General features: G+C 39.3%; 1 protein-coding gene across 3 annotated transcripts; it reads right to left on the bottom strand.

The window, feature by feature from the left end:
• Window positions 1–3,000: 3,000 nt before the first annotated feature.
• On the bottom strand, window positions 3,001–11,474 carry LOC117720849 (olfactory receptor 2F1-like). 3 transcript variants are annotated; one of them, XM_076913452.1, is made up of 3 exons: window positions 11,363–11,474; window positions 7,689–7,901; window positions 3,001–7,316 (listed from the first exon to the last, which is right to left on the bottom strand). In XM_076913452.1, exon 3 carries the CDS (start codon window positions 7,176–7,178, stop codon window positions 6,237–6,239), a length of 942 nt encoding a protein of 313 aa, XP_076769567.1. In that variant the 5' UTR covers window positions 7,179–7,316; window positions 7,689–7,901; window positions 11,363–11,474; the 3' UTR covers window positions 3,001–6,236. The 3 variants fall into 3 exon arrangements, with proteins under 3 accessions (XP_076769567.1, XP_076769568.1, XP_076769569.1); XM_076913453.1 differs by lacking the exon at window positions 11,363–11,474 and adding an exon at window positions 9,181–9,339; XM_076913454.1 differs by lacking the exon at window positions 7,689–7,901 and having other exon boundaries at window positions 11,363–11,419.
• Window positions 11,475–12,464: the final 990 nt, after the last annotated feature.

Genomic DNA, 12,464 nt, shown 5'->3' with positions numbered 1-12,464 from the left:
TATCACAACATATTGTAATGCTTTGCTTGGTAGTGCACATTTTAAAAAGTCTTTCTTTTTCCACTAGATGGTTTTAGCTCCTTTGTCAAAGATCAAGTGACCATAGGTGTGTGGGTTCATTTCTGGATCTTTAATTCTATTCCATTGATCTTCCTGCCTGTCTCTGTACCAATACCATGCAGTTTTTTATCACTATTGCACTGTAGTACAGTCTGAGGTCAGGGATGGTGATTCCCCCCAGAAGTTCTTTTATTGTTGAGAATAGTTCTCGTTATCCTGTTTTTTTGTTATTCCAAATGAATTTGCAAATTGCTCTTTCTATCTCTATGAAGAACTGATTTGGAATTTTGATGGGGATTGCATTGAATCTGTAGATTGCTTTTGGCAAGATGGATATTTTTACTAAATTAACCCTGCCAATCCATGAGCATGGGAGATCTTTCCATCTTCTAAGATCGTCTTCAATTTCTTTCTTCAGAGATTTGAAGTTCTTGTCATACAGATCTTTCACTTGCTTGGTTAGATTCACTCCAAGATATTTTATATTATTTGTAAATGGTGCTGGTTCAACTGGAGGTCAGCATGTGGAAGAATGCAAATTAATCCATTCTTATCCCCTTGTACAAAGCTCAAATCCAAGTGGATAAAGGACCTTCACATAAAGCCAGATACACTGAAACTAATAGAAGAGAAGTTGGGGAAGACCCTCGAATACCTAGGCACAGGGGAAAAGTTCCTGAACAGAACACCAATGGCTTATGCTCTAAGATCAAGAATTGACAAATGGGACCTCATAAAATTGCAAAGCTTCTGTAAGGCAAAGGACACTGTCAATAGAACAAAATGGCAACCAACAGATTGGGAAAAGATCATTACCAATCCTACATCTGATAGAGGGCTAATATCTAACATATACAAGGAATTAGACTCCAGATGACCAAATAACCCTATTAAAAATGGGGTACAGAGCTAAACAAAGAATTCTCAACTGAGGAAACTCAAATGGCCAAAAAGCACCTTAAGAAATGCTCAACATCCTTAGTCATCAGAGAAATGCAAATCAAAACAACCTTGAGATACCACCTCACACCAGTCAGAATGGCTAAGATCAAAAACTCAGGTGATAATAGATGCTGGCGAGGATGTGGAGAAAGAGGAACACTCCTTCACTTGTGGGATTGCAAGCTGTTACAACCACTCTGGAAATCAGTCTGGCGGTTCCTCAGAAAATTGGACATAGCATTACCTGAGGACACAGTTATACCACTCCTGGGCATATACCCAGAAGATGCTCCAACATATAACAAGGACATATGCTCTACTATGTTCATAGCAGCCTTATTTATACTAGCCAGAAGCTGGAAAGAACCCAGATGTCCTTCAACAGAGGAATGGATACAAAAATGTGGTACATTTACACAATGGAATATTACTCAGCTACTAAAAATAATGAATTCAAGAAGTTCTTAGGTAAATGGATGGAACTAGAAAATACCATCCTGAGTGAGGTAACCCAATCACAAAAGAACATACATGGTATCTACTCACCGATAAATGGATATTAGCCCAAAAGCTTGAAATAGCCAAGATTCAACTTACAGACCACATGAAGCTCATGAAGAAGGAAAACCAAGTGTGGATGCCTCAGTCCTACTTGGAAGGAGTAACAAAATACTCAAGGGAACAAATATGGAGACAAAGTGTGGGACAGAAACTGAAGGAGGGCCATCTGGAGACCATTCCACCTAGGTATCCATCCCATGTGCAGTCACCAAAGGTAGACACTGATGTGGATGTCAGGAAGTGCATGCTGACAAGAGCCTTATATGGCTGTCTTCTTAGAGGTCTGCCAGAGTCTGACATATTCAGAGGCAGATGCTCACAGTTAACCATTGATCTGATTAAGGGGTTCCCAATGGAGGAGTTAGAGAGAAGACTGAAGGAGCTGAAAGGGTTTATGGCCCCATAAGGAGAGCAACAATACCAACCAACCAGAGCTCCCCAAGGTCTAAACTACCAGCCTGGAAGCACATCGGGAGGGAGACATGACTCCAGCTGTATATGTAGGGGAGAATGGCCTTGTTGGGCATAGGTGGGAGAAGAGATCCTTGGTCTCATGAAGGCTGAACACTGAGTGGGGGGTGGAATTCCAGAGTGGGAAGGTGGGAGTGGAGGGGCACATCCTCATAGAAGCAGGAGGAGGGGGGATGAAATAGGGGGTTCTTGGGTGGTGGTGGGAATGGGGTAAGGGAATAAAATGTGAAATGTAAATATAATATCTAATAAAAATAAATTAATTAAAAAAAAACAAAACCAAACCAAAACAAAAAAGTCTTGCTGAAGTTGGGGACCCCTGTGGTTGAGTTAGGGAAAGGCTGGAAGAAGTTGAGGAGGAGGGTGACCCCATAGGAGGAAAAACAATCTCAACTAACCTGGACTCCCGAGATCTCTCAGACACTGAGCCACCAACTAGACAGCATATATGAGCTGGTCCAAGGCCCCTGACACATATAGAGCAGAGGACTGCCTGATCTGGCCTGAGTGAGAAAAGAAGCACCTAACCCTAGAGTCCTGAGGCCCCAGGGAGTGGGAAGTCTGTTGGGGTGGAGTGGGGTGGGAGGGGTAGGGACATCCTCTTGGAAGGGGGAGGGGGAGGAAGGAATGGGATGAGGAGCTGTCAGAGGGCAGACAGGGAGGGGGATAATGACTGGATTATAAAAATAGATTAAAGATAATTTTTAAAAAGTTGTTTTTTTTGGCATTATTATATAGCTTGTGCTAGAGTTAATAAAATCATGTAGGGGAATTATATTGCTTGTAAATTGAAAGGTAGAACATAGGTGCTTTTTAAAAGGCCTTTGATGAATATTATTCAAGAACTCAGTACTAATGCCTTCTTTGACAAATAGTGGAAAGTAATTTATTATTTTTATTTGTATTTCACAGAGTTTGATATTAAACATTTTTCATATAGTAAGTACTATGAAATAAGTTCCTCAGTTGTCATTTAAAACGTTTATTTCACCATTTTATATCTGTGTGTTCACATTCTTTTCTTAGCTTACTAAATTTTGCCTGAGGCTAGAGAGTTGTCTCAGTCGCTAATAGTGCTCGCTGTTCTTGCAGAGGACAGGAGTTTTGTCACACTCACTGAGTGGCTCACAACAGTCTATAACTCCTGTTCCAGGAAATCCAACACCCTCTTTGGGCACTGCACTCATGTGTACAATGCTTAAATTCGAAACTAAAATGAAAATAAATTATGTGTTTCCATTTTTAAAGTAAATTGGAAATTGTAGATTTTCAATCTACTATTATTTATAAAATTTATGTCATTTCTTTCTTTTTCAATTTATTTATTTATTTGTTAAATTAAAATTGTCGCTCTGGACCTGCGGAGCTGGCTCAGAAATTAAGGGTGTTTGTTGCTATTGGAGAGGACCAGAACCACAGGATGGCTTACAACAGTCTACAACTTCAGTTCCAGGACTTCTAATGACCTCTTCTGAACTCCAAAAGCATCAGATATAAACCTGATACACGTACATTCACACAGGCAAGACATAGATAAAAAATTAATCTAAAATAGTTGAAGAGGTGGTGCTTTGATCTGTGTCTATGCTATATTCAGTCAAGATAATTATCTTTTCTATCACGTCATCAACATGTTTTGTAGTGAGGTGTTAAGTTATTTACTTACATAGTTTTGTAATATATGGTATATTATTAACTGTGGTCAAAATTGTCAAGGAACTAATAAAGTATAAACAAATTAGACTGAATAAAAGCATAAACATGGAGGTTTGGCTTTGGAGACAGTAAAGTGTGATTAGTAAAAGGAGAAGATATCTTCAATTCTAAGAGAGAAAGAACAACGGAAGGAACTAGAACCAAAAGCAAGCTTGACAAACTTTTCAGAAGTAGATTAAACAATTGGGTAACAAACAAACAAAAAAAAATAGATGTTTAGCCTCAGTAATTATCAAGGACAGACAAAGTAAAACCACACCATGATAGTAGAAATAAGATTATAAACAAGAAAATTTACGAGTTAAAAATTGTTGCTTTTGGGTTAGAAAGATGGTTCAGAGGTTAGGACTGTTTGTTGCTATTGCAGAGGACCTGGGTCTAGTTCTCAGTATCCATGTGGTAGCTCAGAACTGTCCATAACTCCTAAGGAGGTCTCATTAACTTGTCAACAAAGAGTTAAATGTATTGAGGATGCACGTGAATTGGAATCCTCACTTGTTGCTGGTGACCATGACGAAGGGCTCATCTTTAGAAATTAAGTTTGGCCATTTCTCAAAGAGATAAACAGAAATTCCACTCCTGGGTATCTTCCCAAAGAATAATAAATGTGAATTCAAACAGTGTGATGGTTCATAGCAACACTATGCATAGTGGTCAAAGATGAAAGTACAAACGTCTATCATATCATATGATAACTGGATACACAAATGTGGTACCATATATACACACAGCGGGTAAGGCTCAGCCACACAAAGGAGCAAAACCCTGCTACAAATTACAAGGACTGAGTTTGAAAACACCAAGTTAAGCGAGGAACAGGACATATTTCTTTCATAGGTCTACTTGGCATGCCCGGAGCTGGCAAATCCACAGGTGGAAAGTATGCAAGCGGCTGCTGACAGCTAAAAAAGGGGTGGCTAGTTAATGGGAATAGGATGCCTGTTTTGTCATTGATTAAAATATTCTAAAATTACATAGATCTGAAGTTGTAGGATTCTGTGATTATATCAAACACCAATGAATTAAACGGAAAAAATACATGAATCATGTTATGTGAATTTAATCTTTATTTAAATTTTTTACTAGAAATTTATAATGTTTCTCTTCTACTTAATCTTTGAGACCTAGTGTGTTGAATAAAAATTGCATTGCTGATTTTATGGTTTGTGCTTTTTTTCTACTCATCACAAACTCGAGATCTGTAATATTCAGAATTGAAAAAATGCTTTTTCCCCTCTTTTTAAAAGAAATAAAATTCATATGGATGTTTTGTCTGCATGTGTGGCTGTGCACCACATGTGTGCAGTGCCTGAAGAGGAAAGAAGAAGGCAGATCTCAAGGGGCTGGAGTTGCAGATGGGTGTGAGCTACCATGTGTGTACTGGGAATAGAACCAAGGTCCTACATAATAACAAGAGCTCTTCATAGCAGAGCTATTGCTCCAGCTCCAGGATGAGAGATACTTAATTTGCATTTAAAAAAGTTGTTTTAAAGATTTGCCAAAATCAAATCACCATAGCTTTGCTTTATTATCTAGGATGTTTAAAAGAGACTTGCCCACCCTGTGTATGTGTGTGTGTGTGTGTCAGAATAGGTGAACCAAATGACTTGTAACAAAAGAATTCTTCCCTTGCTGTGTTCATTGGCTCACCTCTGATCCTGTGTGCTGTGTCATTTTAATCAAGAATGACTTCTGAATATATCCTGGAATTTTCAAAAGAGAATATGCCTCGTACAGAAATCTTTAGTTTGAGGTTCTGACATTGTGTCTCTCTGACCTGCCACTTGCCTCCCAAGCAAGTTGGAAATGGAAGGAAGGCAAGAAAAGCCCTTGGGACTTGTGTGGGATCAAAGCTTATTTTCTAGGGCTGTGGAGAGTGTGAGTAAGACATTGGCTTCTGAATACATTTAAGTTCCACACCCCTGTTAAGATAGACTGCATCAAATGGGAGTCATATGACATTTCTCTTACCTAAGGCCAATTTGAAAAGTTTGGAACTTACCACTTATTTTTTCTTCTCTTCTGTCTGACTTGTATACATTTGGAAATTTTAGAAACGCAAAGGCTCTTGACATAAACTATGTGTACATATAATTAGAGAAATCTTTCTTCCTAATCTATATATCAGCTGTGCCATTTCTCTTTTATTTCATTTAAGAAAATGGATATAATTTATTTAAATTTTTCATAGGTTGGACTAATTTAAAGGCATGTGATTCACTTTCTTTGAATTAAGGCAAGGGCCAAGAAAAAAAAAATGCAAAGTTAAAATTAGAGCTCTCTTTTAACTCAAAGAAGCATAGTATATATCATGGATCTATGTACATGTATGCATGCATGCAACACAAATTTCATGTGCATCCACATTTGTACACATATACATGTCAAAAAGAGCTATATACCTAAGCATACTAATATGTACATCACCAGGAAGTATATACCCAAATTCCCACTACACAGAAATGGCTTCTTTACAGAATTGCTTCCTAATTCTTTGACTCAAAGCTCTTCATCAGCACTCTACTGAAAGCAGCCTTCACATCCTTGTTCCTTAGACTGTAGATGAGAGGGTTCAGCATGGGGGTGACCACAGCATAGAAGACCACCACCACCTTGTCCTGCTCAGCAGAGGCTGTGGAGGTGGGCTCCATGTGTGTGAAGAGGGCCATCCCATAAGACATGGAGACCACAGTCAAGTGGGAGGCACAAGTACCAAAGGCTTTGCGGCGTCCCTGGGTAGAGCGGATCTTCATGATGGCAGCCACAATGTAGGCATAGGACAGAGAGACCAGGCAGCAGGGCACCAGCAGCACCACCACACTAGAGACCAGTATCACCACCTGGTTGAGGGTGATGTCCACACAGGCCAGCCTGACCAGTGCCAGTGTCTCACAGGCCACATGGTTGAGCACATTGTGCCCACAGGTAGGAAGGCGCATGGTGACTGCTGTCTCCACAGCAGAATTAGCTACACCCACAAACCAAGAGACACCTGCTAGACTCATGCAAAGCCTTGGGCTCATGACCACTGTGTACCTTAGTGGATCACAGACAGCCACATAGCGGTCATAGGCCATGGCAGCCAGCAATAGAAACTCAGTTCCTCCTAGAGCCAGAGTGAAAAAGTGCTGAGTCCCACATAGGGTGAAAGAGATGGTCTTCTTCTCCATGAGGAAGTGTGCCAGCATCTGGGGGACCCCACTGGAGGTGTAGCAGATGTCCACCACTGACAGGTGACAGAGGAAGAAGTACATGGGCAAGTGGAGTCGTGGGTCCAGTGCAATCAACAGGACGATGAGCCCATTGCCCAGGAGAGTCATCAGGTAGGTGACCCCAAAGAGGACAAAGAGTCCAGCTTGGATGTGTGTGTCACTGGAGAGACCCATGAGGATAAACTCACTTACCCAGGTTGCATTGTCTTTCTTCATGGATTGGCTGGGACTTCTGGCCAGGAGTAGGAGGAAGAGAGGTCAGGGAGGGAGAGTATACAGGTGTCATCATAGGTTATGCACTGAGTCGTAGGCTAGGATTGCAGCTGAACCTGGGACACAGCCTGTTGCTTTAACCTAGATGATCAGGTAAGGATATATCCAAAACAAACAAACAAAAATAAAACAAAAAAGGGAAGATTTGGTTACTGACACAAATACATGAGATTCTGAAGAATAAAGCCCTACTTTAATTGTCTCTTTTTCATTTCTAGGACTCTGCAAGTTGAGAAAAATATAGAGGCAATCTGTCAATGCAAAAGGATAGAGAACAAATAAAATAAATTATGGAAAAGGGAGAAAAAGACAAGATTTAAAAATGAAACAAAGGAAAAAGAAAATCTCCATGAGCACAGTATCAAAGTGGAAAGGTCTTAATGACAATAGGGGAAGTGGAAAGAAAGGCAGATTCTTCCACGTCAGATAGTACAGCTAAAGTCTTATAGGTACCACTGGGCCTGAGATGGGTGCTGCAGCATTCCCTTGAAACATTTGAAAGCATCCATTCTGCTGCACTTCTTGCTCTCATTAAACTCCAGTGTAAGTGATAGTGTAGAAAAGAATCCTCCTACATTCCCCTCATTATAACCATCAGCCTCCGGGAGACATCTCTCTTTGAAAAGGGTGTCTGACGTGTCCTGGGAACAGTTTGGACATTCCTATCTGTGAGAAAAAAAACAGGCAAAATCACAAGTTACGCTCTCCGGGTTCATATAAGTTCACCAGAGACACAGAGATTAATTTTAAAAATTACAAACATTAATTAAATTGTGTTAAGTTCTATGAAAAGAACAAAGTCATTACTGGGATGATTAAATTTCAGCCTTTGTAATTAAATTATCATTCCCTATATTTTTATTACATGTAACTTGCATAGTATGTTTTGATCCTTTATTTAGATATTTAAGAAAGTTTGTGAGTTTTTGGTGAACAATGGGAGGCAGACATATTGATACTAAGTATGAAGTCATGAGAAAGCTCTCAATTCTTTCACTGTGGGAATTCTCTCCTTTCTCATCTTAGTTTACATGAGACTGTCTACAGTCCATCACGGCTGAGAGGTTCTTGAGAAAATCCAATTAAATGCCCTCAAAAGTCTTACTGGCAGTATAATCTCTAGGTATGCTTCTTTTGCTTAAAATAGTTAATGGGTAAATAATTTATTTATTGAATATAGCTGGCTTCATGCTTTCATCCAGTCTTTATGAAATCTTATGTTTCAGTATTAAGACTCTGTGCTTTGAAGATCAGTGTTTCTACAGAATGAAATAGGAAATAGAAAATATTGGAGTTTGGTGTATTCCTTGGAAGTCAATGAGCTAGTTTGTGCATATATAGCTAAACAATATAAATACAATAAATTGTCATTAACATAGAGCAGAGCCACAGCATCAAACATGTGAGTTCTGAAAAGGATGATTCTGTTCTCATTTCCCATGCTGGACACAGTGGTTTGAGTTTTATCTAATCGTTGGTTGGGGTGACTAGAGTGTTTCTTGGTGTTGCAGACAGCTCTGGCCTCCCTTTGGTTCTGACTCTTCAGTGACCAGAAAGTATCACAGTGAGAAACATAAAGGGTTGAAAGTAGCTTTGAGTTCCCCGTGAAGGTTAAGGGACAGGGTCAGGCTTAGGGAGGTGCTAGCTGGGATTCAGAGCCCTGGAATATTTCAGGTCCCTTCCTCTGAGTAGCTCCTTTTGGACTTGTCACTATTCCCAGGTCACTTGTTGTTGTACAAAGAATGATCACCAGTATCCTAGTGTGAAGGATCCAGATTCCATCCAGAGTGCAGTGAACCCTGCTAGAAATGGAAGGGATTACTCCTCCCTCTAGTTTTTCCACCTAAAGAATCCAAGTGCAAGGTGTGGTCACCTGCACATCTCAAATCCACCTGCGAACCAATGCAAAGCCTGTGCTTATTATTTCAGGTATCACCTAGCTTACTAGTGAGAGGCAGAAGAGGTTGTTGACAGATATAGTCCAAGGTGTAGGATGCTTGTGGGCCATGGATGCTGGGTTCAGACTTGTGTCTTGCCTTCCAGAGCAGGGGATGCTCTTAATGTGTGGTCAGGGAATCTCATCTCCAGCCTGTGAGAGCAGGAGATGTTCTTAATGTACAGTCAGGGAATCTCAGTTCCAGCCTGCCTATTTGAGCAAGGAACCTCCTCTGTTACAAGCTGCTTGACCTCTGTCCTCCTATTTTCTTCATTGGAATCATGTGAGCAACAATAAAAAAAAAAATAAGGCTTTCTGCAAAGTCTGTCAAGTAAGGTCAGGTGAATCAGTGAACACAAATACATTTTGGAAAAGCACTCAGTAAATCCTTACTGGTCATTGTTCCTACGTTTCAGACAGTTTACATCACTTAGGTAAGTTTATTCATGAGCATGAGGACAAGTGACAGTGGGACATACAGAAGATCAAAAATTAAAAGAATGGGGGTGGAGCACAAGATCATGTTTAATAACTCCCAATGATTAAACTTAATTGTGACCCCTGTTGCAAGGTATATCAGGAACCTAGGTTAAATGTTTATACAGTCACTGTCAGCATCATTGCTGTATGAATTTCTGACCTATTTGTTTTAGTAACATTTGATGTTGGTTTTATACAAAGACCAACTCTTTATTTGATCAATGGTCTTGTTCAGATAGTTAGAAGATTTCATTTTACCTTTCTGTATTTGATAAACAACATATACTTGGTAGGCCATGAACAGTGACAGGAGCAGAGATTATTGGAGCCCAAAGGTGACCTCTGTGTCTCCAAAAAGTTATACTTGCCAAAATTATGGAAAGGTTTTGTCACTATGCTCCTATCAGAGGAAGTTCCAACATCACCTCAGTAATTGAAGACAGGTCCTGGTGTGACCCAGGCAATAGAAACATGGAAGTTATAATGTGGAAGTAAATAAAAAACCAATGTTTGCTTATCAAAACTGAGAGCAATGACAAGAATGGTAGAGCAATGGAACTAACTTTCTGCCTGCATAAAATCTAGTCTTTGTATTACTGGGTAAACTGTGATATCTCTGTGGTGTAAGCTTTTTTTTTCATTTGAAAAGATTAGCATGTTAGATTTGGCAAACATTACGTTTCCTTCTTGATATATATATTTGTGATAAATATAATGAGAACCATACTTTTCTGCTCCTTTATCACTCTATGCATAGACAGTAAAATTATTGGCAAGAAATAAAAGTCAGAGCTGGTGGGATGATTCATGGTGTGAAGTCTGCCATAAAGCTTGACAACCTGAGTTTGATCCCTGGACAGAAGGAAAGAACCAACTCTTGCAGACTGTGCTCTGACCTCCATGTGCATTCTATTTTCATGTGTGTTTCCATATAAATAAAGAAGGAATGAAAAATAAATTTAAAAACAAGAGTTGCTAAGTTTCTTGTTATAGGATTTATGTCACCCAAAAACTTGTTTTTTGGGGGGGGGGTGTGGGGGGCAGTTCAATGAATGGCAGCTCTTGTCTTAAAGACCAAAGACCAAAGTTATAATGGATAAGGGGGCATATCACTAGAACTGGGAAAATCACTTTGGTCAAGAATAAACCATTTACTGTCTTCTGATAAATGAGCTTCTCTTCAAAGCCAATCTCTCATCATTCCTACATTGTGACATTTACTAACACTTTTTAAAAACCCGATCAGCATTAAACCTGCCTCAGTTTCTTAAAAATTATGTTGTTGACATTTGACAGTTAAGAATATTTACTGTCTTTTCTTTTGGAAAAGTTGGGTTCCACAACATCCTGTGGATCATCTATCATTTCCATCCATTGTCCATCCCTTTTCATCCATCCCATCACTACAGATACTTCAAGGCCAGGAAAATAGCCTTTGTGCTCCAATATTTTGTTCTAGGAGGGTTCAATCTATGGTGTTTAGAGCATTACAGTTTTATTGTATATTTCATGACTGACTGCAAAAGAGGATTCCATGAGATGACATGTATAACCTAAGTCACAATTTAAAACATGTCCAGCAGCAGCCAATAAGAGTAATACAGTAGTGGTTATAATAGCAGTCTTGGATACTCCAAAGGTTTGGACTCCATCATCTCACTATCTCTTTACAACTTTCCCTGTGGGAGAGTCACTGAAGCAGAGTACTCACCTCAAGTTAAGGACTCAATTTGACTGGGCACGTAGTTCCTCTAGAAGAAAGTCTTCGAAGAACTTATCTTTTATGTTTTTAGACATGGAGGTTTTCCTCTGATAGACTGGGCTCATAACCTTCAGGGCTTGGAAATCTCCAGAGGGCAATTATTTACTTCTGGAGTGTTCTTTTACACTCTTCCTCCAGTTACATCTCTGTTACCTGGCTTCCCTTCTAAAGTTCCCTGTGGGATCTACATTTTGAAAGCATTTAACTTAACTTTTAATTGTCCTTGTAGTTTCTGGGCTAATGAGATTGTCTATGGCTCATTTTAGACTTTTGGCCAAGTCTGAATAAAGGGATTGATTCCCTGACCTTGTGAGAGGAACTGAAAAACAAATTTAGCAGTAAAAGATTAGGTAAATCTGAGACCCTTTTTGTGCTTTAAAGGAAGATGACAAAAATACCTCTTTCCTTCCTCCTCCCATCTCCAAGTTGGTTACTATGATGTTAGAAATATGTGCAACACAGTAGGACTGTCATGTCCAAGGACTGGAGACTCATTGACAAGTCCCAAGTTTACAGTCACTAAAATGATCTTGGTCTCCTTGGTGCTGATGATACTTTCCTGATATGCATGATCATCCCTCTAGTGACAACAGACCTGAAAACTGTTATTTTATTTATTATTCTTCAGACAATCTGAGCCTCTTCTCTGTTCACTTAACCACTCAGTTCAATTTAGAACCCCAGAGCACTGTAAGGCTTCCCAGCTGCAAGGTCTATGGTAATTCTAATTCTGAATTGTAGACAAGACAAATAGAAAAGGCAAAAATAAAAAAGGAATTGAACACTTCATGGAGGAGAAGAGGAAAGATGATTGATGTTGAAACTTTGGACTCCAAAATGCATCTCTTGTAAGAAGGGATGAGACCCTACCAAAGATAAATGAGAACTATTAGGTAATATTTTTCCAGAATAAATAAGAATGAATGTAATTAAAATGCTTTCTTCCTCATAAAAATGCACCTTATCTACTTCATGATATATTTTGATGACAGATTATATGTAACTCCATGAAACATGTAGGTTATAAAATAGTAGAAAATATGTCCAAACA

The sequence above is a fragment of the Arvicanthis niloticus genome, chromosome 15 (genome assembly GCF_011762505.2).
Source record: "Arvicanthis niloticus isolate mArvNil1 chromosome 15, mArvNil1.pat.X, whole genome shotgun sequence".
Taxonomy (NCBI): domain Eukaryota; kingdom Metazoa; phylum Chordata; class Mammalia; order Rodentia; family Muridae; genus Arvicanthis; species Arvicanthis niloticus.
This window is presented reverse-complemented; position numbering and strand designations above follow the sequence as displayed.

Bases quoted from the DNA above. Each gene is read 5' to 3' on its own strand.
- LOC117720849 (XM_076913452.1), bottom strand. From the start codon at position 7,178: ATGAAGAAAGACAATGCAACCTGGGTAAGTGAGTTTATCCTCATGGGT.